A 25,927-nucleotide genomic window follows, 5' to 3' on the forward strand; every position below is an offset into this window, starting at 1 on the left:
AATGCTTTATGCAAGGGAACACTAGTAAAACACCGACAATCGGGGGGAGCTCCACTTTCTATACTGCTGTTGGAGACGTAACAAATTCATTATTCCGATATGTGTTTATCTGGCAATTTCACTTGGAAAGGCGTTGATTGAAATTGTATTTTTCTGGTCTATCACTTTTCATGAGTGTGGGGTTGGTTTACAGGCCGCCGGTCGCATGGCAGGAGTAAAATAAAATAAATAAGAGAAAATAAAATTTTATGTGGAAATTATGTTCACATCAGAGTGATACACATACATGAACAAATAAATTATTAATTAGAACTGTTACATATTATTAAGATAAGATGACAGATAAAATTAAGTTATCAGCACACATAACAATGGGGGAAATTTAAACAGAAAACAGTTTTCTAAACTCATATTTGAAAGGGAAATGCTAACAGGAACAAAATAAATTTTAGATCTTTTGGATTTAATATTGGGAATAATTAACCGACGTCCGGGTGGTAAAAGCGTGTGAAAAGGATATTGAAAATGAGAAGGATCAACTGAAGTTCTACCAGCTAAGCTAGAAACCTGGTTATGATACAGTCAACCTATGGATTCGAACGGACATCCAGAGATTGTGCCTCCCAAATTAATGATTTTCTTGAGTTTGGTTTTACACTTGCTCAGAAGTTCTGTGATCAACGTTACTAAATTCAAAGCCGCACTAACGCTTCCCAAAAGTTTCAGTTTCAAAAGTAGACATGTGGAGGATATTCACAAATTTGACACATTAGTGGCTAAAATTATGTCCGATGCAATTCCCTATTTTGACTTGTACTTCACGATCCCGCGGTTTTTTTGAGGTAAACAATTGACTTGCCTTTGCACGTGTTAGCGGGTTAGACTTTTATTTCATAACTCAGTTTTATTTGCATGGGTTACTATGGAATCTTGGAAGGGACATTGTCGCGTTGTCGTATTGTCGCATTGACGACCTTACAAAAACAAGCAAAATGTTTATAAATTAATCAAAGCGCTAAAATTCGACAACGCGACATTTTGGCCATTTGTCGAATTGTCGCGTTGTCGCATTGTCGCTCTTTGAATAATCTTTTTCTTTATTTTACCAAAGGGCGAAGGGGCGGTCGGGTAGCCTAGTGGTTAAAGCGTTCGCTCGTCACGCCGAAGACCCGGGTTCGATTCCCGACATGGGTACAATGTGTGAAGCCCATTTCTGGTGTCCCCCGCCGTGATATTGCTGGAATATTGCTAAAAGCGGCGTAAAACGATACTCACTCACTCACTCACCCAAAGGGCGACGATGCCGTAAAGCGACATTTTCAAGGTAAAAAAAATGTCTCGTCGCATTGTCGCCTCATCACAAATGTGTATAAAAGGCGTAAAGTTCAGTTAATGTTACAATTAGGAAGCGGTAACCAAGTTATATCTGTCGTAGAAGTTCAACCTGATACATGTACGACTTGAGTTGAACACAAGTCCGTCCGCAAGTCCATAACGTTTTATTGTAAGCTCTTGTCTGTAAGTGCTTAGTGTTTATCGCTCAGATCCAAACACGTAGTACCTCATCAACAATCTACATGTCTCTAGTGCAGTGGTCGTCCGGAAGATCTTACACTTGACAACGTATCGGACAACTAACGAGTGAACGCCTGACCTGTGACCTCGTTACCGGCGTCAGTAACATTTTCGTAGTTAAAAATGTGAATTCTACAAAATATACTCTAAAGGAGCCAAGAACAATATTTTTTATTAATGCTTACTTTCATGGATAGAATGGAGGCAATCTAGGCTTGTCAAATCGTTCTAGACTTGAGCTGAATTCCTTTCAAATTTATTCTCTATGGTCTGGGAGACATACAAGGGCGTCAGTGTCGCATGGAGAACTGACGTGTAGGGAGAATCTCGCTGGGTCAGTGTTATCGGATATGTTGTGGAGTTTCGGGTTTGGGCTGTTTGCTGAATAGAACAAGTGCTCACGAACAAGGGCACAATGTAGAGATTAAAGCATTACCACCTCACACAAGTCTGTTTATATCAGATATGTTATTGTGATTTGAAATCTCTTTTTGAAAAATTGCGAGTTATTGAATACTCTGTATTCTTTTGTTATGGTAGAATATATATTTTCTATGGTGTTTTTTTTTTAACTATCCACAAATAATGAGAACTACAATGTAAACATCTATCTGGAGATATACAATACTACTACTGAAGGGAATATATGAAAAATGGGACTAATCGACTAATATTTCTTTCTTAAACACTGCCCGTTACAGGAATTCTAATCATTATATACTACTTTATATAGTTTAAAAGTTGAGAAATATTGCATTTCAAATAATGGCAAATTGTGTATCTTCCTACATTATAATTTCTGCAATAAAACCTTAACATCATATAGTGATATAAATGAATATGAACCATACTGTGATAAATGAATTATTAATTTCGTATTATGAATTAAATAAACTGAATTATGATAGTACAAACACATTATTTTGATCTGATCGTGTGAGTAGGTAACCAGAGATCGAGGCAACTCACTAACGTAACCATTTGTGAAAAATCTAATATTCAAAGTGAGGGATTTAAACATGTGCATTGAATGACAGACAAGAAATCAACGCAATGATTAAACTATGGATCAAACTATTTTGTAAATGAAACTAAATATATAGAAAATAAAAGTTTAATTTCTCATTGTTGGAAGGTGTTTCATAATAGTTTAGGTTTGATTGTTTGTTGTTAAATGCCGCACTCAGCAATATACCAGCTATATGACGGTGGTTTGTAAATAATCCAGTCTGGGCCAGACAATCCAGTTATTGACATCAAGAGCATCTATCTACGCAACTGGAGATACGATGACCTGCATCAACCAAGTCAGCGAGCCTGACCACCCGATTATGTTAGTCGCCTTCGAACAAACATGGGTTGTTGAAGGCCTATTCTAACCCGGTTCTTCACGGGTAATTTTTTAATAATAAGGTACCATGAAATTCTGTATATGTCCATAATAACTGTGTATAAGTAGATGGATAATATCCATACACGCCAATTAAATGGGTTAGACTGCATACGGTTCAGAGATGAGCTCTTTTACAAGTTCATATTTCAGGACATGTATTTGGTATTCTTAATAACTCAAAATGGCGAGAAAACGGTACTAGCATCACAGATACCAATGATACATTTTTGAACATGAGATACATATAATTACTTTAAAGTTAAAACATGTATCTAAATAGTAAATTAGAAGGATTATAAATATACACTTCAGACATTTTACGTATCTTTTTTCCTTTGGAGAGAGAAGTAGTGACAGTAGTGACTGGTATCTGATGGGTGAAAACAGCTGTCGAGTCGCTGTCTCAGATGGCTCAAATTTCATAGCTCAAAGGTCACGGCGGCGATACAGAGCGTGATGTAGTTTGTTTCACAGTCCCTGAACCAGATTATTTTCCCTTCCGCCTCACTGTAATGCTTTAGCCCCAAATGAAACAAGCCTAGATGTTAAACAGGTTCAGGCTGAAATTACCATCTCACTGGGGCTCCTTTTAAATTTTAATACAGTATCTCGTTTTAATCGAAATACTATATTTTCAGAGACTAAGCGTTAGTCTACCGTGAAGTACAACTATCCAAAAGATCCTATGCATTTCTATATGTCTTCAGACAGACTCTTCATGTTCCTATCGATGTATATGAAAAAGCCAAATGAATTAAATATTACAGCACTGGTGAATAGGTTATATGCGCATGTCAGCGTCGATCCTACAATATCCTTTTGCGCAAAATACATATAGTAATACTACGCAAATCTATGTCCAGATGTATACATCAGTTTCATCTCGTGATCTTTATTCGTGCTTTTAGCTCTTTCCTACAGGAGATTATGGGTTGTTACATCACACCAAGTCCCCAACCCCACGTCTGCATGTATCAATACTCATACCTGCCACATCCTCAACCACTGTACTTACTTACACAATCATCTAACTACATTTTCGCCAACCCTCGTATTACAACGCTTGCACGCACGCACGCACGCACGCACGCACGCACGCACGCACGCACACAGCGCATTCATCTTTCCCAACCATATTCCTACAACCATCTCATTGTGTCGACGTCAGCCATCATGGATCCATGCGCATTGCTTATATACATTCATCCTCCCTCCCTTCCCCAAAATCCATCGATATATCACTATATCCGCCCTCTAGTATCGGTATTCGTGCTTACATACATACACCCTCCTACCATTCCCCTACACCCATCGCACTATAACTATAACCACCTTCATGCATCCGCACTCATGTTCACATTGCATTGCATGCATCGAATTACACGTTTGAAATATCGTAAATATTTTACAATATGTACATATTATTATCAGCAACCGAGATTATTATAACACAATAGATTTCAGCCGTCAAAACATCACAGAAAAAGGGCAGCCTGGAATTTTACAATGGCATCAGAATGCACTAAAAAGTTAAACTGGTCAGGAGGAGAGAGTTGCGGAAAATTACGATAAACTACAGTTACAGATCTCCATTACGAATATCTAAAGTGTGAATATTGATCACAGCTTGTACTTGTGTACTTCATCCCTGCAGATTTAGCAATTTCCTTAGCTATAAAAGTTATGTCTAAATGTTCATGTAGACAAAGACCCAAATGTTTATAGGCACGACCATATTATATTCTACGCAAATATCTCCACATATAAAAACAAAGCTAGATTGAGTCTTTGAAGGGCATTAAGAAGTGATACACATAAGGAAGAAAATGTATGGATGTCGACGTCTTTATTATGAGGAACACAACGTTTCGGAGTATATACTTATTCCCTCATTAGATGAATAAATGTTATTGGTAGAGAACATATATATGTACCTGTAAGAACAACAAAAGTAAAAAGATAGCAAAGGAGGAAACGAAAGAAGGGAAGCCGACGGATAATTGGCGCTAATTACCCCGGCCTTCCGTTTGCCCATTGTCCATTGCCCATGACCAATCATTCATAAGTAGAGTTTTGGCTTTAATTTGTCCATTGATAATCAACCATCCACGTCTATTATCTCAACCCTAAAAAGTACGAGAATTTGTACTTTACTGAGAAAGTGTTATCCAAATATAACATTTGTTACAGTTGACCACTTTCTTAATCTTTGTGTGTTCAAAGCTTTCGGCCGTGGGAGCCGTACCCTTTTTCACTTGTCAGATGGGTGCGCAAAGTAATTGATCTGGACTAACAGCTGTCCGACTTTTAGTTTTGGTGGAAGCCTCGGTGGCTGGGCTAGATCGCTGACTTTGTGTGCTGGCGACTGGGTACCTCACTCACAGTGTGGGTCCAAATCCCGGACGGGACTCAACCCAAAACAGTACGAGAATCTGTACTTTACTAAGAAGGTGTTATCTCAATTATAACATCTGTTGTCAAGAAAGCACAATATTCGGCGTATTTGGATGGGTAATAATATCACAGTCATTTACCGATATTGATGACGACTTGGAGGAGTTTCGTAACGCAAATCTACTCAATTCAGGGATTGGTAACTCAAAATGTATGTGTGCGTGCGTGCGTGCGTGCGTGCGTGCGTGCGTGCGTGTGTGTGTGTGTCCGTGTCTGTCTGTGTGAATATGGGCCTGTTGGACCTTGAGCGGGATGGTAGTTTCAGTTGGATATGCATGTTGCATGTAACTATGATCTTCTTAAGATAGAGAATGCTCCTCTTCAATTTCAATGGAGCTACTTGTTTCTTTCAAAACTATTCAGTTTTAGAGACTAAGCATTAGTCTCAATAGACATCACAAGTTTGGAATTTGAAACTAATCTGTTTACAGCAACAGTACACTCCTTAAGTATCATGAACAAATGAGAAAGTGGAATCCCGTCAGTTAGGCGAACGAACCTTAAAACTATTAATAAACATTAAAATAAGCAATATCGGAAATATATATATATGCATATAATATCTGGCAATATGCATCAAGTTCACCTTCTACAAAAATAAGTTTTAAAAGCCGGTTGATATTCGTTTGCGTATTTGACGATTATATAACTTGCGAAAGTGTAAATCCTTTTCCTTTACTCAGACTTTCCTGAGCCTTGCACTTTCCTAATTATTTTGACTAAAATTATCACCGTTATCATTGTATAAGTTAATGGGAAAAGCGCGCTGATACATTACGTGCCATAAATTTAAGCGACATTGTACGATTCCGAACTTATCACCAGACTGTGTTTATGAATCATTGTCAAATAGTGGTGACATTAAATCTAGGGAACAATACGCGAAATCGCGCATGCACAGAACGGAAAATTTGAACAAGGCATTCAACAATCCGCATGGGCAGAAAGATTGATTTCAGTACTTCCGCTAAGCGCTTCGAGTACAGCGTCAAACTCGGGCCTGGATTCTAACACGAGAGAACTGACCAATGAAATCTGAGAAGTAGAAATACCGACAGACGCTGTTGCTTGATTGACAATGTCAGTCAAAAAGGGAAGAGCTTGATGATGTCGTTCTCTCCCAGTAAATTCCGATATCAAATAACGACGTTATTTGGACGGAAAAACGATGGTTTGAAAGCCTCCAAATAACTTCGTTTTTCTGTCCAATGACCTTATACGGAAAAAACAACGTTTTCGTGTTTGCAGTGTAACGAGTCTATGCATGGTCCAATTAAAATCGCGCAAGGGAATCGAAATCCGGTTCGTAAACTGTCGTGCAGATTGCAGGATTTGCAAAGCATGTGCACCGCCAACTCGTTGTCAACAGACATTTTACAAACCTTTTCATGCTTTTAATCAAGGTGCTCACGTGACTTGTTTGCACTTCGCGATGTAAGTCCCGTTTTGTCACAATATAGACCTTGATTATCGATCAGATCGTCTTGACTGGGAGCGCCATTTTGTTTGAAACAAATGCAAGTGATGGAATCTAATTGGTCCACAGGAGAGGCTAATTAGGGACATAACTTGTAATAACCACTGGTGGCGCTACGATTGAGCCCAGGAATAACAGCCTAGTCAGTTAACTCTCTTGCCTCGGGAAGATGCTTAAATATGGAAAGTGTTTTCTCGCCTATTGACATCAACCAAGTCTATTTCACCGCTAGTCTACCTTTTGACTTATCACTGGCTTGGTACAAATGTTAGACGAATAAAATAGAAACTGTTTCGGCCGAGACAATGTGTGAAGCCCATTTCTGGTGTCCCCCGCCGTGATATTGCTGGAATATTGCTAAAAGCGGCGTAAAACCATACTCACTCACTCACTCAGATATGGACCTGCCTCCTACCAATTGGGATCACAACTTAAAAATCATTATGGATGTTGTCAAAGAAAATCCCAAAATGAGGCAATAGAGAAGAGGAACCTGTTAAATGTCTTTTAAATAGGGTTTGGTCAGAGCGTGATGTTGTAATTGGTAGAATGCACAAACTGACAAAGAGTAAATAAATCAGTTCTGTCCCAGCTGTCATCCAAGTCTAGGTGCCCTACAAGAAAAGTTTGCAGTTGTTCCCAGAGACTAGGCTACCCATGATGTGATCCGATTGATTTCTCAGTGGGCTACATGAAATTTGTACACCGTCTCTGAGCGGGCTACATGGAATATAGTTGCCCACTCCTTAACCAATCAGCTTATATTTTAATGTAAGATAACATAATATCCATTATGAATGAAACACAACACAATATTGTGTCGTTTTCCCCATGTAAATGATACATGTAGAAGAAACCATCGTAGTAGGAACTGTATTAAAATGCATGTAGTGAAATTTACAAGTACAGCTTTTACGAAGACATTGAGTGGTGAGTGATTTTTATACCCCCGACCTTTTAGGTATACCAAGGTTCCGTCCATCCGAAATCTTTGTCCGCGCGATTTCTCTTAAACTATTCAGTGGATTCATCTCAAACTTAGTACATATAATCTGTATCTGTGTCATATGGAGGGGTGCAGTCAAAATATTTTTTTAAATATTTATTTTCCATTTTTTAATGATTTTTTCAAACCCTAACCCTATCCTAGCTATTTAATTTGAAACTACTGACACACTAGGCGGGTCGGGGCTATTAGTGAGCCACGCTCACTTTTGCTCTTGTTTATATGACGCTTTTAGCAATATTCCATCAATATCACGGCGGGAGGACACCAGAAATGGGCTTCACACATTGTACCACTGTGGGGAATCGAACCCAGGTCTTCGGCGTGACGAGTGAACGCTTTAATTACTCGGCTACCCTACCACCCCCGAAGATAAGTGGACGTTCATGTATTCATGTAGAGGCCCAACTCCTGTTCGCTTGTACTGCGCTCAATTCTAACCACTTGAAGAAGATTAGGTTGTTTACTATTGTGAGCAGTGTTTAGGATTGTATTTGGATGTGTTGGTAAACTGTCTGTACTCTAACCCTTGGAGTGAAGTCACAAGTTTTAAATCAACATCACAAAGAGGACACAGTCATCGCAAGTTTATGTTGTTTTAGTTAGACTTAGAAGTAGTTACTTGCTACCACGGGAGATGTACGCTGTATATTTTTAATATCTCTTGTTGCTGAGATATCTTTCACCATTTTGCTTGGCCTCTTTCCTTATCAGCAACTTGTGAAGTACAAATGTTCACATTTAACCCAAGAGATTCTATTTTAGACTCCATTTGACAATGTCAATAAATAACCGTCTAAATATCAAACTTTTTTGCTGTGGCAAATATCAGTTGGTGTAAGTCGAGAATGGTTCATGTTCACTAATGATCAATTTACATTCTATACAAGAAAAGCCCGACTTAATGTTTTAATTCATGACAGTATACAAATGCTATCACCAGAGATGTATTAAATATCTGTGAAATTGTTATCAATGTCTAATTACAAATATCCTAATAAAAATGACAGCAAGTTAATTGTTCTCCTGAAAACACACGGGCACGTATGGTACAAGTCACAACAGGGAATTGCATCGGACATCATTCTTGTCACTTTTGCGTCAAAGTTCTAAATGTCCACCTCATGTCTACCATAAAACGTTTTGAGAGCTTTACTGAGGACTTGTAACCTTGATCAAACAATTTATTGGCAGTTATGAGAAGCCCTTTGAAATCATGGTAGAAAGGTTGTGAAATATAAACACCAAAGGCAGGAGCTGCTAGAATATCGCTCGAAATGAAGGGAAAGTGAATTGGAAAGTTGAAGTCCTCCCTCTTGTCATACAGTCCTGTGGAGAGTGTTTTGTCACTCTGAATCTTTATGCATGGATCTTAATATGAAACAGTTGAGGGGTTCTCACTAGTCTCCTTTTTCTAGTTCAGCAGGGTAAATCAGTGAAGTAAATGAGTAAAATGGAATTGGCTGTTTGATGGTTATTGAAGGTGAGGTGAAATTTGGTTTAACGTCGCGTCCAAGGTTATTGCACTTATATAGCGACGTGCATGTACGTGTATGTGTTTGTGTGGCTGCTTGTACTAGGAGCTGATGCCGATTTATAGTGCTAGCTCACTGAGATACCATGCCGCAGTTTAACATGAATACCCCACTCAGACACAGTATACTGATTCCGAGACGACCAGTCCTTGTTCCAGCCCCTTATTGCCGAGCGCCGGACAGGATAACAACAAGTACGATCTTTTAACGTCTTTTGGTGTGACGCGGCCGGGGATCGAACCCCGGACCTTCCGCTCTCCGGGCGGACGCTCTACCACTAGCTCTGATAGTTATTGAACGATATCAGAACATCTATATACCTGAAGCAATGTTATCTTCAGATCAGTGCAATCGTGTAACGGGGGTTTTAAATGTAAAAAGATTATTGTTCTCTTAAGGTTATGACCTTGGATGCATCAAACCAAAAGTAGGGGAAAATATTTTACTTTTTAAATGACTTTGTACAAGAGATTATAATCAACAAAAGTGATATTCAAAAGTTGTGAAACAGGTAAACTATGTCTTATCAAGAATATAAATCACTTCTAGCAGTTGTGTAATATTTATACACATTCACGGTTCGTGAATACAGGCGACTTTTATGTTAATTAAGAATTGGTGAACCGACACTTATGATACATGTTGGAAGACGACCTGGTTTTGCTCGTTGTAATCGACTCCGTAAATTGTGTATGAAGGAATAATTGAAGATAATGAGTACCACTTTATATTGGTTTGCCCATGTTTGACTTCCTTAAGATCAAAATAAATTTTTATGAACTATACGAGGTTTGTGAGAGGCGCTCTTGTATTTAGAAATGTCCATGTAAACGATAAGGCATCCATCTCTTATAGTGACATCAATCATGCTGAGTTTCTGGACATGGGACTATGGAGTTTATACCTTATAAGGATATTGAGTATCTGCACATAAAATATAAAGATAAATTCGACTTAATCATTTTTACTTGTTTTCAGACAAAAATGGCAGTATTTGGATCATGGTTTGGACGTGAAGTAGATCAGGATCATGTTTACTCCATCAACGGCTTCTGGACAGTCCTTCTTTTCGCCGTGTGTTCTGTCGGATCATTCGCCTTACGTTACATCACTACACCCATCAGTTGTTGGTGCCCAGCTCAATTCACAAGCTCTATGATCTCGTACACAGAGAAATCGTGTTTTCTGAAGGACATGTATCATAACAATTCAATATCTGATAATTATGATGACGAAATCCCCTCTGTTCCCTCCTTCCACCTCTGGATACCCCTCATACTCTTCTTCCAAGCCCTCGCCTTCAAAGTCCCAAACATCACCTGGAACAGCTGCAAGCACTTGCTCACTCTTAATATGGAGGAAACTGTCGAGTCCCTGAAGAGTGTACAATTGACCAGTCCGGAGAATCGCCAGGCCATTTTCAGTGATGCAGCCCGAGTATTTGGAAGTCTTCTTAGAAGAAATCGATTCTTTCTGGCTCTGTTGTACCTATTTGTGAAGCTCCTCTTATGTATCAATCTCATAGCGCAGTTTATGTTCCTGACGACTTACTTTAGACAATACCTAGCAATCAGGGTTGGGTCCTATGCTGATTTCGATGTGGACTCCATCATAAAACCCTTACTTGTAAAAGATATTTATTGCCATTTTCAAATTCACTTCCTGCAGAATACCCAGATATTTTCAGTTCAGTGTACTCTGCAAATCACCGAAATCTATGAGAAGATGTTCATATTCCTGTGGTACTGGGTCTTCCTTCTGGCTATCATCACAATCCTAAATCTTGTCCTGTGGGCAGGATTTCTCTTCCTACCGTTCCTAAGAGATGGCAGGATAGCTGCCCACGTCAACGCTTCCAAAGGAGCTCGCCCTAACGAACCCGCTGTAACACGATTCATCAGCAGTTTTCTCGGAATCGATGGTGTGTTTGTCTTGTCCATGATCTCCCGGAATTCCAGCGAATTAGTTGCAGCAGATCTTACCCAACATTTGTACCAGGTGTTTCAGGAGAAGGAACGGGAATGGCAAAACCAGCGCAACCTCTACACAGGAGAAACGGAAGGTGGCGCTGTCGTTACCGGAGCAACAGGAACCATAGCAGCATTGCCAATAAGGACGCTACCACCTTGTGCCGAAAACCCGGAGAAAGCGCCTACTATGTGAGAGTAGTATTTATGAATCATGCATTGAACTAAAAACACGTGCATTAGTGAATAACTAATTCGTGTTTCGGTATTTCTCGTGGCTATTCAACATAGTTGGTGTTCCTGTCAGCTCTAAGTTGAAACCTAGATTTTTTTTTACTCCAAGAATTCACATGATTACCGCGTCATGTTACATATGCATCTCCTTATATAGTTATATATATATATATATATATATATGTGTCCTTATATTCACAATTTATTGGTTTAGATGCTGAATTACAAGTACCAGACTCTGGTGTGCAGTTTGCCGTTACCTCTTTGTTTCGACGTTGTGTTTTATATTTCTGCTCCTTACCAATGTTTTGTTTGCATGGCCTGACAGGCTCAAACTGACATGAAGACAATCAGGTAGCTTGCAAATTGGACCCATTTCGCTTTTACTATCTGGCATTTACTGGTCGGTGCTCATTTTGCACAGGCCTTAAAAACCTCTCGAATTGCTTTGACGACCTTCTCAATAATCTTGAACCCCATTCACCTCACTTCACCTAATTCCTAGCCAGGCCCAGAGACTTGTCTCGTACGTGAACAGTCATTATTAAGTTTGATCCTTCAGCTCCGCTTTTCATGTATATTTTTATCCAATGTCAGTAACGTATTGAACAATAAACACATACATGTAAATACAAACCATGTTTTGACGGTTCTTAGTGGAAAAGGTAGACCTAGTTGTTTCGTTAGTCGTTAATTTATTAACACTGGTAAATAGTTAGATTGAATAATTTGCATATTTCATGTTTGCGATACCCTCACGGTATGTCGGTTTAGTCAGACGACATGGTAGAGAAGGTCGATCATGGTAAATACACTAGTTTTAGGGCTCTATATATGTATATATATGATGATATTCGTTGCCTAACCTGTATATACTTTCTGTTAGGCAATATATTCTAAGTTAGTGTAGGATTCAAACAGTATTTTGTCCAAACACTGCTGCTATTAGGTTTCTTAGGTCACGTGACCTTCCACCATTTCACGTACACGCTTTGGGCATAGTACTAGATCTAATATATATAGATATTGAAGTTTGTAAAATGACAATATAAACTATCTCCCTGGTTGTTGCACACGTTGTTGGTTATCCCCTCTGTAACATTAAGGATATCAATTTAACTTTCACCCGTGGGGATCCGGGGAAGATAAACAAGAATGTGTCCCTATTGCTGGTCGTAAAAGGCAAACAAATTGTATAGCAAGTTTGCCGTGTGCTGCGACCCTGTGTCGGCAGAGGAAGGGACCCTGGTGGTTGAGGGCGACGGAACCGGTAATAGTGCTCCTTAGTCCAACACACCACTTTGACCCTAACTTTGCCAAGACGGACGGGAGAATGGGCCTGATTCTATCAATCGGCTGGTCATGTCATGCCCTGTGCAAACACTTTTTCGCACAACCGGTTTCTACTCAAAATGTCTTTTATATCTGTATCAATCTATAAAAAACTTGCTTACAGCCCTTGCCCAGAAGGCGGTGGCTCAAGGACAATCAGGTGATGACGTCCGAATTCTGTAAGTCTCCAATTGATGGTAATGGGCCGAACCAGCCTGACCTTTAGTTTGGTATATAGTTATGACTTTTTGCGTCAAATTTGCTGAAACATACCATCTCTTTATCCTCGGTCTTTGCAGCTTGGAAATCCACTGCAGTATAAGTCTTTGTAGACAGTCCATAGTGGGTGGGGGAAAGGGGTGCTGAATCTCTTTCCTTTCGACATGGCTTCTCAACACCCTGGTTCAAAATGAAGACATATAGTTTCCAAAAATACCTCGTCTGACGAGAATACATCAATTCGATCTATTGGCCACGTTTTTTGGTAATTGAAACGTGTGACAAAGAACCAATGAATCTCAATCCTTTTGCAATTTCCAAAGGGTTCGCTGGTATCTGCGGAGAGGTTTCAAATGTTACTCTATTCAACATAAAAGAGTTTGTCTATACATCAAGGTTGCTGTTTCTGAGCATCACACATTGTGTAAGGGCATTGTCTTCGTCTGTCTGTCCGACATGACCGAAGAACAAATTTTCAAAGAACATCTTCCAACAATCAGTCACAGCTGTGAAGCGGTTTTCTGTAAAGAAGAACGATGTGTTAAACTGAACAAATGACTAACGCCTTCACTTTCTCTCGTTCAAAGATTCCTAATTCGATTAAAGCTGGTTATTGTAGCATTGGAGTAGAGGTGTATATCCCCAATCTACTCGCGTGACATTTCTCCTGTGGAAGCACCGCCATGAATCCACAAAATATAATACAATGGAATTGCAGAGGTCTTAAGACGAATTTTAATGAAAATTCAGCTTTTTGTCTCAAAGAAACATATCTAAAAATTTGATGTCCATCAGTACAGTTCTTACAACTCGTTTTCCCTTCCTGGTGATAAAGGCTACAGGAGGTTCTTCTATCCTGATGAAGCAGGACATAATCCTGTTCCACTCAAAACTACTCTACAATCTGTTGCTGCCAGTGTTACTTTCAACATAGTGCTTACACTGTGTTCACTGTGTCTTCCACCTTCCTCAACTCTCTGTCAATCAGATCTTCAGACTTTGTACGATCAGCTCCCTAAGTTCTGTATCATCATGGGCGTTTTAAACGGTCATAATCCCCTATAGAGAAGTACTGATACAAATAATGAGGGAAAGGTCCTTGAAGATTTTATCTCAAACAATGATTTATGCATCTTCAATGATGGTTATGACACATATTTGCACCCTGCCACTGGCACATACTCAGGACTATACCTTTTTGTGACAGATTCAAATATTGTAAATGAATTCGAATGGTTGGTCAATGATACTTACAACTGTTAATCCGTCTGACGAACCACCTTCAAAAAGGGGGAACTTTACAGATCATTTCGATCAATATCAGGGCGTCCCTCAAGGCAGCATACTATCAGCCACACTTTTCAGCATCCCAATTAATAGTCTCACTAAAGTATTAAACAATAACGTTGATGGTTCACTTTTTGTGGACGATTTCAACATTTCTTGTCCAGGTAAGAATATGAATAATAGACAGCTACAGCTCTGTCTAAGCAAAATTCCAAAAATGGGCGAACGAAAACGGCTTCAAATTTTCAAACTGTATTCACTTTTGTCGTAAATACAAACCTCATAAGGATTCATATTTATTTTTAGAAGTTGGACACTCAAGCTTGATAATGGTGTAAGAACCTACATCGAAACGTTGCTATATGCAATAGTGAATGAGTGAGTGAGTGAGTTTGGTTTAACACCACTTTTAAAGGTATTCCAGTTACATCGCGGCGTGTCAGCTTAATATGGGAGGAAAGCCCAAGTGATGCAGGTCTCAGACGTTTACCACTTCGGTGAAACCCACGAGCACGGGTATGGTGTTGACAAACCTAGAAACATAAACGGGGCGAACCCACAATCATAGGTTTCTTGCGTGCCAAAGGAACGCAACTCTGCACAGCCAATTGCGGTGCCAACTGCCCCCGCTATATGCAATAAACAAGAAGTGGTTGTATCTCATCTTTATGACCAGTGTAGGTTGCTGGGACTAATTCTTATCCCCTTGGTATTTTTGTCAGGAAGGGGCGGTCGGGTAGCCTAGTGGTTAAAGCGTTCGCTCGTCACGCTGAAGACCTGGGTTCGATTCCCGACATTGGTACAATATGTGAAGACCATTTCTGGTGTCCCCCGCCGTGATATTGCTGAAATATTGCTTTTTTATTTAAAATCAGCGTAAAACCATATTCACACACTTATTGTCAGGAAGTTTGGTATGTCTGTTCAGACTGGTTGACCCAAACTCTGCAGTGTTGGTTTATCATCAACATCAATACAGTTCATTTGTTTGGTCATAGATATGAGACTGGAATTACTTGCAAATTGAGCATCATACACGATCTATTGTATTGCCATGCCACAACCACTATGAATGATGGCATGGTCGACAGTCCTCTAAGACACTGTTTTTTGCTATGCAGAGTTGTGTCCCATATGCGTTCCTGGATTCAATTATATTCAATGGTTGTAGGCTGGAATCCCAGTTTCACCCTGATAATGATGTTTGGATTGTCAGCGCAAAATTTCATGGGTTTCACCAAAATAGCTGAGAACTAAGCCATGCAACACTCTTTTTCCTCCACATTAAGCTGATATACTGTGATTAACTGAAGTTAATCATATACACTTTTTTTTATTTGAAAATGAATAATAATAAATATGATGGTATGGACATTTTTGCTTTACAGATAGATAAATGTTCTAAATGTTTACAAAACACACCTTATTAAAATGTATTTGGGATAAAAAAAAATCACACCTCATATTGTCTTTCTCTTTCAAATAGTTATCCATCACCAGCAATGATGTAACAATCACAAATATTATCATAATGCTTGGCAGAAGTTGAATTTCAAGTCCAGACTTCATTTGAGCAAGCGAAGGACCACCTTCGTATAATTATAGAAGCCTCTGTAAAATCTCCCAACGAACCAGACTGGAATATCCTGCAATGTATATAGAGGTATCCGGCTATCCTGTGTTCAGTAACAAGTTAACAACCTTGTCGGACAAACAATCTTTAATATAATATATGCCCATTTATAAACAAAAGTTTATGTTTGTTTGTTTGTTTGTTGTTTAACGCCACACTCAGCAATCTATAAATAAAAGTGACAAAACCCTTTCAATCGAAATCTCTGCTAAAAGCAGAGTTGTTTGTATGATTCCGACTATAGCATGAGCATGTGTTTATCAATCACTATGAAACAGACGTGATACCAGGTGTTCGCCAAAAAGGTGAGCGTATCCTGTCCAACTGATAGCAACCATCACAAACACTTACAAAGGCAAGTCAATTGTTCACCTGAATAAAACACGGGAACTTATGGTACAAGTCAAAATAGGGAATTGTCGCACACTCCAGTGGGGACTCGGAAGAAGAATGTGTCACCAGCACCCCATCCGAATGGGGGGCCCAAGCGGCGACCAAATTGAGCAACCCTTGACAATCCGGGTTAGAATTGATCTTCGCAAATTGACCCATGCTTGTCGTAAGGCTCTGTGACTTGGATGGTGCATGTCACCGTATCCCAATTGCATAGGTCGATTCTCGTCATGTCAGTCACTGGATTGTTTGGTCCAGACTAGATTTTTTTACAGACCGCCGTCGTAAAGCTGGAATAAAGCTGAGTGCGGCGTTAAACAACAAACAAACACTCACACAGAATTAGTGCAACACAAGGCAATACATTTTAAAACTTATCCTATCTCACTCTATGCATTTCATCCTTCTTCTTCCAATCCCTTGTGTGGAAACGTCCTTGAACAAAGTTTCCAGCTTCTTAGCTTCTGTATGCCCAAACACCCCTGCATCATCATGGCGACTGCCCCAGCAATCAGGTCATGCAGCCGAATCTCGTGAAGCCTGCTGACCTCGATCTGGCCACTTGACCTCTGTCTCATCATTCTCTTTTTTTTTTCGCCTCGCTGTGGAGACGTGCTTTTTGGGGAGATAATATTTAGGCCTTTCTTCTCCTCAAAATGACTGGAGTTTCGCCTTCTTACGCCTAAGATATAAGCAAGGATCAAACAAAACGGCCAGCTTGCAAGAAGTGTCGCCACATATCCACATCGCGGATCCTCACAAATTATGCTGTGATTGTCGGGGCGTCTGTCAGCCAGGTTTACAGTGTTCGGAATGCACTCATCTGTCCCAGGAGGCATTCACTGTCTCTTAATAAATGCCAGAAGGGAGGCATTGATCGCCGATCAAAGTGTAAGTGAGTGAGTGAGTTGGGTTTAACGCCGCTTTTAACAGTATTCCAGTCATATCACGGCGTGTCGGCTTAATGTGGGAGGAAAGCCCGAAGTGTACTCACTCACTCACACTCCCTCTCCGTGGAAGAAGATACAGTATTGGATAGCTTTTCACACTACGAAGTTACCGCCTTTTCTTCACAACCTGTCATCAGTGATCCGCCGACTACGACGAACTCCCAATCAACAAATACGTCGGACACACGTATGCCGCTTGCAGTAAATTCAAACCCGTCTACTCAGACCCACTCTGTTGGAAGTCGACTTCGGAGGTTGTAGTTCGACCAGTCGATCCCTCCGACCAGCCTCATCTCTACTCTGATCATCCAGTTTCTCTGGTTCAACCTATTGAGACTAATATCGACTCTAGCAGTCAGGTAGGGAAAGCGCCAACAGGACATAGAAAGGAAGATCGACATCGAGACAAGGGTCAATTTTCAGAGTCGACTTCGAGGGGTTGACATTCTACAGAGAGTTCGACATCTAACCAGCGTCGACATTCTACAAAGAGGTCGACATCGAAGCAGGGTCGACACTCAAGGGTCGGATCGATGTTCCAAGTGTCGACATTCTTCACAGAGTTGACATTCCAAAGATCAATATGACAAGGGTTGACATTCCAAGATCGATATGACAAGGGTCGACATTCCAAGATCGATATGACAAGGGTCGACATTCCTCCTCTCGTCAAGGTCGATCGTCTATAGAGCACACTTTGACATCGAACCAAGGAGGAGATTATTCTGATTCAGATCATCATCACTCTATCTACAGATCGATTGTATGGACACGAACACAGAAGTTCTCGCTCTACAGATCGACATTGTCACCTCGAATGATCGTGTTCGTTGGACTCAGATTCTCAACGTCATCTGTATTGGCAGTCGTCTCAACACTACAGACATTGAAGAGATATCGAATGGAATCGACATCAATCCATGTCAGTGATACCAGCCCATGCATTTCTACCCTTATCCGACTACGAATTGATATGGAGACCGTAGATATCGACCCTACCCCGAAGACCCTTTGACGCCGGATTTCTATCAATACACTGCAAAGGTTGAGGCAGAGGCCGAGGTTACAAAGTCTCCCAACAGAGAGCGGTCTCCTTCACCGCTACGAAGTACACCGGAGACACACCCAGGCAGGGTGATGTCTCTAACAAGTGACTCTTCCCATCTCCGGGACGACTGGGAACTTCCGCCCACAGTCGTACCTGTTACACAAACACCTGAAGGCGGAAGACTAAATCACTTTGCAGCAAACTGGGCCATCCACGATGACCCCTTCGTATCCCAGATCCTCAGTGATGGATACCCACTGCCACTGATCGGAGTACCACCAACAACGTCCACTCAAATCCAGAATGCAGACCCGACCAGTCAACTGTCAACACTACTATGTTATCCAAACATGCTCTAGTGTATTTAGGCCCAAGGCCCAGGATATTTTGGGTCGCGAAAAAAGACAGTAAGAAATTTTGCATGATCTTCCACATGAAGCTGTTCAACGCGCGGTATCTCATTGTCGTATGACTTCCATCTCGCTTCCATCACCATCATTCACACAAGGAGACTACATGGTCAGCCTGGATTTACAAGACGCCTTACTTCACGTGCCCATCCATCGCGATCACCAGCATTACCTCCAGGGTTTTTTCCAAGGTCGTCACTACCAATGGAAGGTGCTCCCATTTGGAATTGCTTCGGCCCCGTGCTTTTTACCCGCCTTACCAAGCCCATTACGAAGTTCCAGCATGTTAGACGAATAGTCTTCGAATCATTCATTGACGATTGCATCCAGGCTCATGCCGACCGAGACATCCGAATTCGACATCTCGCCTTCATAAGAATCTAATCCACCAGCTCGGTTGGTTAGTAAACATAGAGAAGTCAGAAACCACGACCTCTCGACAACTGCAATTCATCGGAGCACTTTTCGACACTGGTATCGGAAAGATGTTCGTCCCTCCGGACAGATGGAAGATGATACAACCACTCATGCCACTGGCACTCAGACAGTCGCTACATCTTTGACAATGGCAGCATTTGCTTGGTCTATTGACGTCGGCGCAAGCCCTCACCCAGAGAGGTTGACTACAATTACGGCCAATTCAGCGCTTCTTAAGACCGCACCTGCCGGGTCCCGATTCAGCTCCCGTTACACCTGTATGGCCATCTACAATGGTGGCTATCCAGAACGAACATCTGCTTCGGAGTCCCCCTAAAATCCTTTCTACCAACACGAGATGAGAGGTGACGTCTCCAAGATGGTACTGCATAGAAACTGCTCCCTCAATGCTATCATGGAAGGATGTTTCTGGAAGTCCGACACGGTCTTCGCATCCAACTTCTTACAATCATACGAGATATCTCTGTAGCTGACGATCCATTTCGATCTTGTCCTGGCTCATCAATACACGACAACCCGTCAATGCAGATAAAAGATGCGAGTACCACTCACGGCAGTCGCGAAATCGTATTGTACATCACAAATAAATAATTGAGAGCCAATTTGTTTTGTTTATTATTGTACTTTGGCTTGAGGCTTCAGTGCAGAAGCTAAGAACTCGTCTGTAGAGACCGTAAACAAGTCTATTATCACGAAGTCGCCGCAAGGCGCCGCCGTTTCGACAGTGTCCCAATTCCATTATCAGGCCACGGCTGTCTTGAGCATGTGACGCAGTTAGGTTTGAAGATCCTCTTCTGGATATTGTCGATCGTATCCCATCCTGCGGTGATAGCTTCAACAAAGCAGAAAATGAGATGCCAAATAAATAATGCCTGCGTCTTAGAGGTACGGAAAAGTTTGTTTGTAGAACTAATTGACTGGAGACCCCTGCCGAATTGGTTACAAGTTGTGGTTGATTAGCTTGCCTAATTCAAAACTGCGCGGTCGTCATAGTACGATGTCTTATGCGAAAACACGCATGCGCGTGTTATACCCGATGACATGACGCTGTGTCCATGTGGCATAGAGGGGTTTTCAAGATCACTCAACTGCAGTGATTTACCCATAAAATTACAAGAAAATATCTCCAGACGCGGATGTGTAACAGTCCTAGGATTGAAGCAAGTTGGCAGCAGCCCCCTCGTGTTCATCTCACGGTTCCAAGACGAATACAGACTAGGGTAATCTGCGACCCACCTTCCAAACGTGGGATAAAATCATAGAGTGAGGTAGGATAAGTTTAAACATTTGTAAGTTTTGCAATAAAATGTATGTTTATGATACTTATCCTATCTCACACGATCTAAGCCCGCCCATCCTACCCCACATCACAGTTACACTAGCCTGTCAGCTCCAAGAAAGAGAATGATGAGACAGAGGGCAGATCGAGGTCAGCATGCTGCACGAGATTCGGTTGCATGACCTGATTGCTGGGACGATCGCCATAGTGATGCAGGGGTGTTTTGGCACATAGAAGCTTAGAAGCTGGAAACTTTGTTCAAGGACGTTTCCACATGTGGGATCGGAAGAAGGAGGATGAAATGCATAGATCAAGAAAGGATAAGTATTAGAGATATACAATTCATTATGAAATTTACAATTACAATAATAATAATAGTAATAGGCCTTCTATATTGCGCATACTTCCACACCACTCAGGGGCTTAAAGCACTTGGGCTCAAAGCACTGTTATTACCCTGGTCACTGGGTCTGTGTGCACTCTCGAATCATTCTCAGCTCCCTGGGGAGTATACAACCCAAGCTGCCTGTTAGGCGATAGAAGGTTAACAACCACATTGTCATCTCATCCTACCGGAAGAGAAAGGTAATTGCCAATTTGAACCTCCATTTTGTATGAATAGTCTAAGGATTTTGGAATGCAATTTTACCTTTTAACATTCTCCGTTGACAGCTGCCCACAGCGCAGAAGGAAATATACACAAGACCACGTCTGATGTGTTTTAAGAAACAACGATAATAGACACAAGAGAAGCAAAATAGGATCGATTATCTAATATAGGATGTGTTAAATAATTACAAAGAAATTCAGGGATCCCTTTAGAAGAAGACAATTATGCAATTGTGTAAATAATATTGCAAATAAACAACACGTGCCAAACAAAAAGAGTAAAGACCCTGTGTTACTTCGAATAGCCACAAATCATGTGCATGAATGTATAATAACAACACAGTACATGATGAAATAGTTAAATACTACTGATTATCGAATGACAAATGTCACTGCACATGGCTAAGATTGGGCGCCATTCTCAACAGTTCGAGTGTCACCAATAGAATATGCTGGCGATATCCAGACAATTCCTGGACTGCGCCGTATCCATCCCAACACTGTCAGGAATCGTTTACGTCAGTACGGGATTCGACCACGACGCCCTGCCATACGTCCCATCCTGACACACCGTCATCGCGTCAACCGTCTAAGATGGTGTCGAAATCATGTTCGCAAACCTCGAATATGGTGGAGAAATGTTGTCTTTACAGATGAATCGAATCTCAACATTTCCCACAGTGAAGGGCGCCAACGTGTCTACCGGCGTTTGGCGTACCCGTTATTGACTTTGTGACTTTGTCGTTTGACCCCCTACTCCATTTTGATCTTCTGACGTCATCGTAACAGATGTTGTTCAGGTCCCGTTGACATTTTCTAATGGTCCGATCATTCAGCTGCTACAGCGTCTGCATCATTTTGTTCTTGCTGTGTTGTATTTCAATCCAGAATATATTTTCTCCGTGCACAGTTTCTTTATGTGGCTAGTATATGAGTGTGAACGATGTGCACTCCCTGGGCATGTTCAGCGAAGCTACTGTCCAGTTGTGTACATACACTGAACGCGGCTGCGGTGACAACCTCATCTTCCCGAGGCAAGAGAGTTAACTGAAGTCCAGTTTCCACCCTTGCCGAACTAGGCTGGAATTCCTGGGCTCGATCGTAGCGCCACCAGTGGCTATTACCAGTTTTGTCCCTTCTAAGCCTCTCCTATGGACCAGTCAGATTCCACCTCTCGTATCACTTGCATTTGCTTCAAACAAAATGGCGGCGCCAAGTCAGGACGATCTGCTCGATAATCAAGATCTATATTGTGATAAAACGGGTCTTACATCGCGAAATTCATCAAATCACAATAGCACCTTGATTAAGAACATGAAAAGATTTTGAAAATATCTGTTGACAACGAGGCGGCGGTGCACATGCTATACAAATACTGCAATCGACCGAAATCTGCATGGCAGTTTACGAACCGGATTTCGATTTTGTTGCGTGATTTTGATTGGACTATGCATCGACTCGTTAGTCCAGCCAAATTGTACTCCATTCTATCAGCCAAGTGCGGCAAGGGTTGAAACTGGACTTTTACAGTCAGTTAACTCTCTTGCCTCGGGAAGATGTGACAACCTGGACCAGAGTTAACACCACCTGTGGATGCTCTCCGTGTGTTCACTGCTTGATGTGGGTCCCAACACCAGTGGGTCCCGGTAAGTTCATATATTTCAGCTCACGTGACGAATAGTGGGGTATCCGCGAGTTGTTGATTTTGTTGGGGCCAGCAGTCAGCCAGGGAAGCAGTAGACTCTCCGATCAGTAAATGATCATAAATCACACGTGACCATAAATCGACAACACTTAGAAAAGGATGTCAAGCCACGGCAATCATGTTGGTGGTAGAAATTCAAAGCAGATAAAGCATTGCTCCATGAATCAATTGAAACGTTCAGGTTACACCAAAGGGTGGCAGTAGAATAAATTACTTATATAACCACAATCTCTGAAAACAACAAACAGTATTTTCTGCATAAAAACGGTATGAGTCGAATATAGTGACGAGTCACGAATGTTTCACCTGTAGGTAACAAGGATGATTAAGAATAACATTGATAAGTTCCCATAGCATGATATATAGAGTTAAGACTAAAATTATACAATTTGGGTTAAAAGCACCAAACTCGGCACACTTATACATTGAACCATTCCGAACATTTTTGGATATGGATCCGAGTGAACCAACATGAACCTCTGTGGACGCACGGTATTGGCTTCATATGGGATCTTACGAACTGATATACTTTAAATAACACTTACACAGTGTTCAATAAATATTCATTATGCTATATGTGCTCAAGTTGGAATACCCATGCAAATTCATCACCTTATATTGACCCTTTCCTTTGTTAATAGACGGTCATCATTCCTGGTGAGGCTCTACGTCCTGTCTGGTCAGCGTAACCTGACTTAGAAATAGTCTGCTGAGAATATAAAAAAAAGCATCCAAGGAGAAGGTAGTCGTGGCGATTATTAGAGGAAATACGGTAGATGCGTGATTGCAGGTCATCATAATACTGTATACAGGGTCAATGGGTGGCCTGGTTGTTGAAGCCTCCTCACAGGGTTCATATGATTTACAGAATTTGTTTTCTAGATTTAGTGATGGCACGAGATTTAAAGCTAGTCAGAATCACCAGTTTAACAACTTTAAAGCAAATAGCCCCGGAGCCGAGACTTCCGCAGTGTCACCCACATACTCATTTCAACAGCATTCATCCTCGGGCCTGGAATTTGGACCTTTGCTCGCGACACCATTATTATGTTTTTAGTCAAATATATTCACAGTTTCGGTGGGAATTAAATTGACTGTCCCCATAATATAGATGTTATTCCACATTTGTTAAAGTTAGTGTGAAGGATTAGAAAACACGTCTAAGCCTATTTTCTGTATGGCTCGAATATTTTATGCATATAAAATCCTCCATATTGTACTTGTGTGCATACGACAAAGTACACCTTTTTACATCTCAACGAACCAGTCAATTTTTGCCACGTCATTGACTGTGCTGTGGTTTCCGGCGGACCCGATGTTAGATCTATACGTCTTGTAGCTGCCCTCTGTCGTTATGATGGATGATACCACACCACATGTGTCCGTAAAATGGAAGTCATTTCCTGGGCCCAACACTAGATCTACGTTGTGGATGATATCCCCTGCTATTCGACCTGTGCTTGAAACATCCACAGCGTCCACCTCCAAAGCCTTGTACATCCCATTTGTTTGAAGCACACCCACTCGGAGTGATCTCCCTTCATTGACCTTGTGTAACATAGCTGACATTGACCCAGACAGCACAGCTCCGGTCCCGTCTATGGTGAAAACTTTATCCCACTGTCGTGAGTCTAGGAACCAGATGGAGGGTTTCTCACTCTCTGTTACATCCTTGACGACAGCGGATTCAGCAACGTGGATGCACTGAGCATCGCGACCTGTCGTTGAAGCCATGATCCACGCTTGACGAGACCCGGATGAGAAGGCATTTTTATCAGATGGTACCCAGAATTCTTTGATACTTACAGTCACGTGGCCGTCGTGTAGAATTACTTCCCGTGCCTTTGCTACCACGTTTCCAATCTTAAGCATGATGTTGTGTCCATGTTGTACCCCGTTTGTTAGATGACGGATATGTTTGTCCTTGTTTGAGGATGAGGCCCTTGTGTCAAAGGCATGGTGCCAACACGTATCGGGACACCAGGGCATGGTAGCGGAGCGTTGCTCCGCACTAAGAAATTCGCCTGCAACATTCCATCTTATAATATCTACTTTCCCCGACGTACCTTGTTTTTGAACATACCAGTAAGAAGGGATCACGAATGAAGGCTGTGAATCAATGGCCGTATTACCGGTTACCTGCCCATATACAGTACTGTTACTATCATCTACATCGTACGTATCAAAGTTAGGATCGATTTCACCTTCAAACAGACTGGTCAGAACAGATCCTGTATCTCTGGCAGAGGATGTGGATACGCACTGATCGTCTTTCACAAACCAAATAAAATCTCCGTCATACCTGTTTTTCCTGGCGTTCCCATCTTCATCCACTGACAAATGAGTATTCTGTTTGTCCGGAAGAAACAGCTCGAACTCACGCTTAGGGAATATTTCAAAGGAATCCCAGGACGATTTACTCAACCCTCTTACAGACTGGCCCCAAATTTTCCCATTCCATTCGACGCGACTTGAATGGAGGTCCATAACCTTGCTGGAAAGTTTAAAATCAGCTTTGACGCGGAGTTTAGGCTTACAGGCTGCGGAAATTCGATCATATAACTTAAATCTCTGGAGAATCGGCGTAGTTGATGCTGTTGTCTTGGCCACACGTTGCCATGTACTGTGAGACCGTGCTGAAACATATACAACACGCAGCTCAATGAAACTATAACAACCGACTTTGTATTAACGCTTCTTTAAATAGCAGTTATGCATGTAGCTCAACAAAATGTGGCAGGAAAGCCCAAAATGATAGACGTTTACCAATTTCGTGAAACCCACGATGACGGGTTTGGGGCTGACAAACCAATAATTATTATCAGGACGATGACCAACAATCAGCAGATCCTAGCACGGACCAACGGATACTTTTCTGCTGAGCGGATTCCCTCGTCTCAGACCATTGAACAAGCTTTATAATACTGACGACTTTACTGACAATGGTAATGTGCACTGTAGTAAATCTATATACTATACTATA

At 41.3% G+C, this 25,927-nt stretch overlaps 1 protein-coding gene across 1 annotated transcript; it reads left to right on the plus strand.

Moving 5' to 3' along the window:
- The first annotated feature begins 10,424 nt into the window (after window positions 1-10,424).
- Window positions 10,425-11,603, plus strand: LOC124146939 (innexin unc-9-like). The gene has a single exon (XM_048390175.1). It carries the CDS (start codon window positions 10,425-10,427, stop codon window positions 11,601-11,603), a length of 1,179 nt encoding a protein of 392 aa, XP_048246132.1.
- The last annotated feature ends 14,324 nt before the right edge of the window (window positions 11,604-25,927 follow it).

Source organism: Haliotis rufescens, unplaced genomic scaffold (assembly GCF_023055435.1).
Source record: "Haliotis rufescens isolate VD_foot unplaced genomic scaffold, xgHalRufe1.0.p SCAF_85, whole genome shotgun sequence".
Lineage (NCBI taxonomy): Eukaryota > Metazoa > Mollusca > Gastropoda > Lepetellida > Haliotidae > Haliotis > Haliotis rufescens.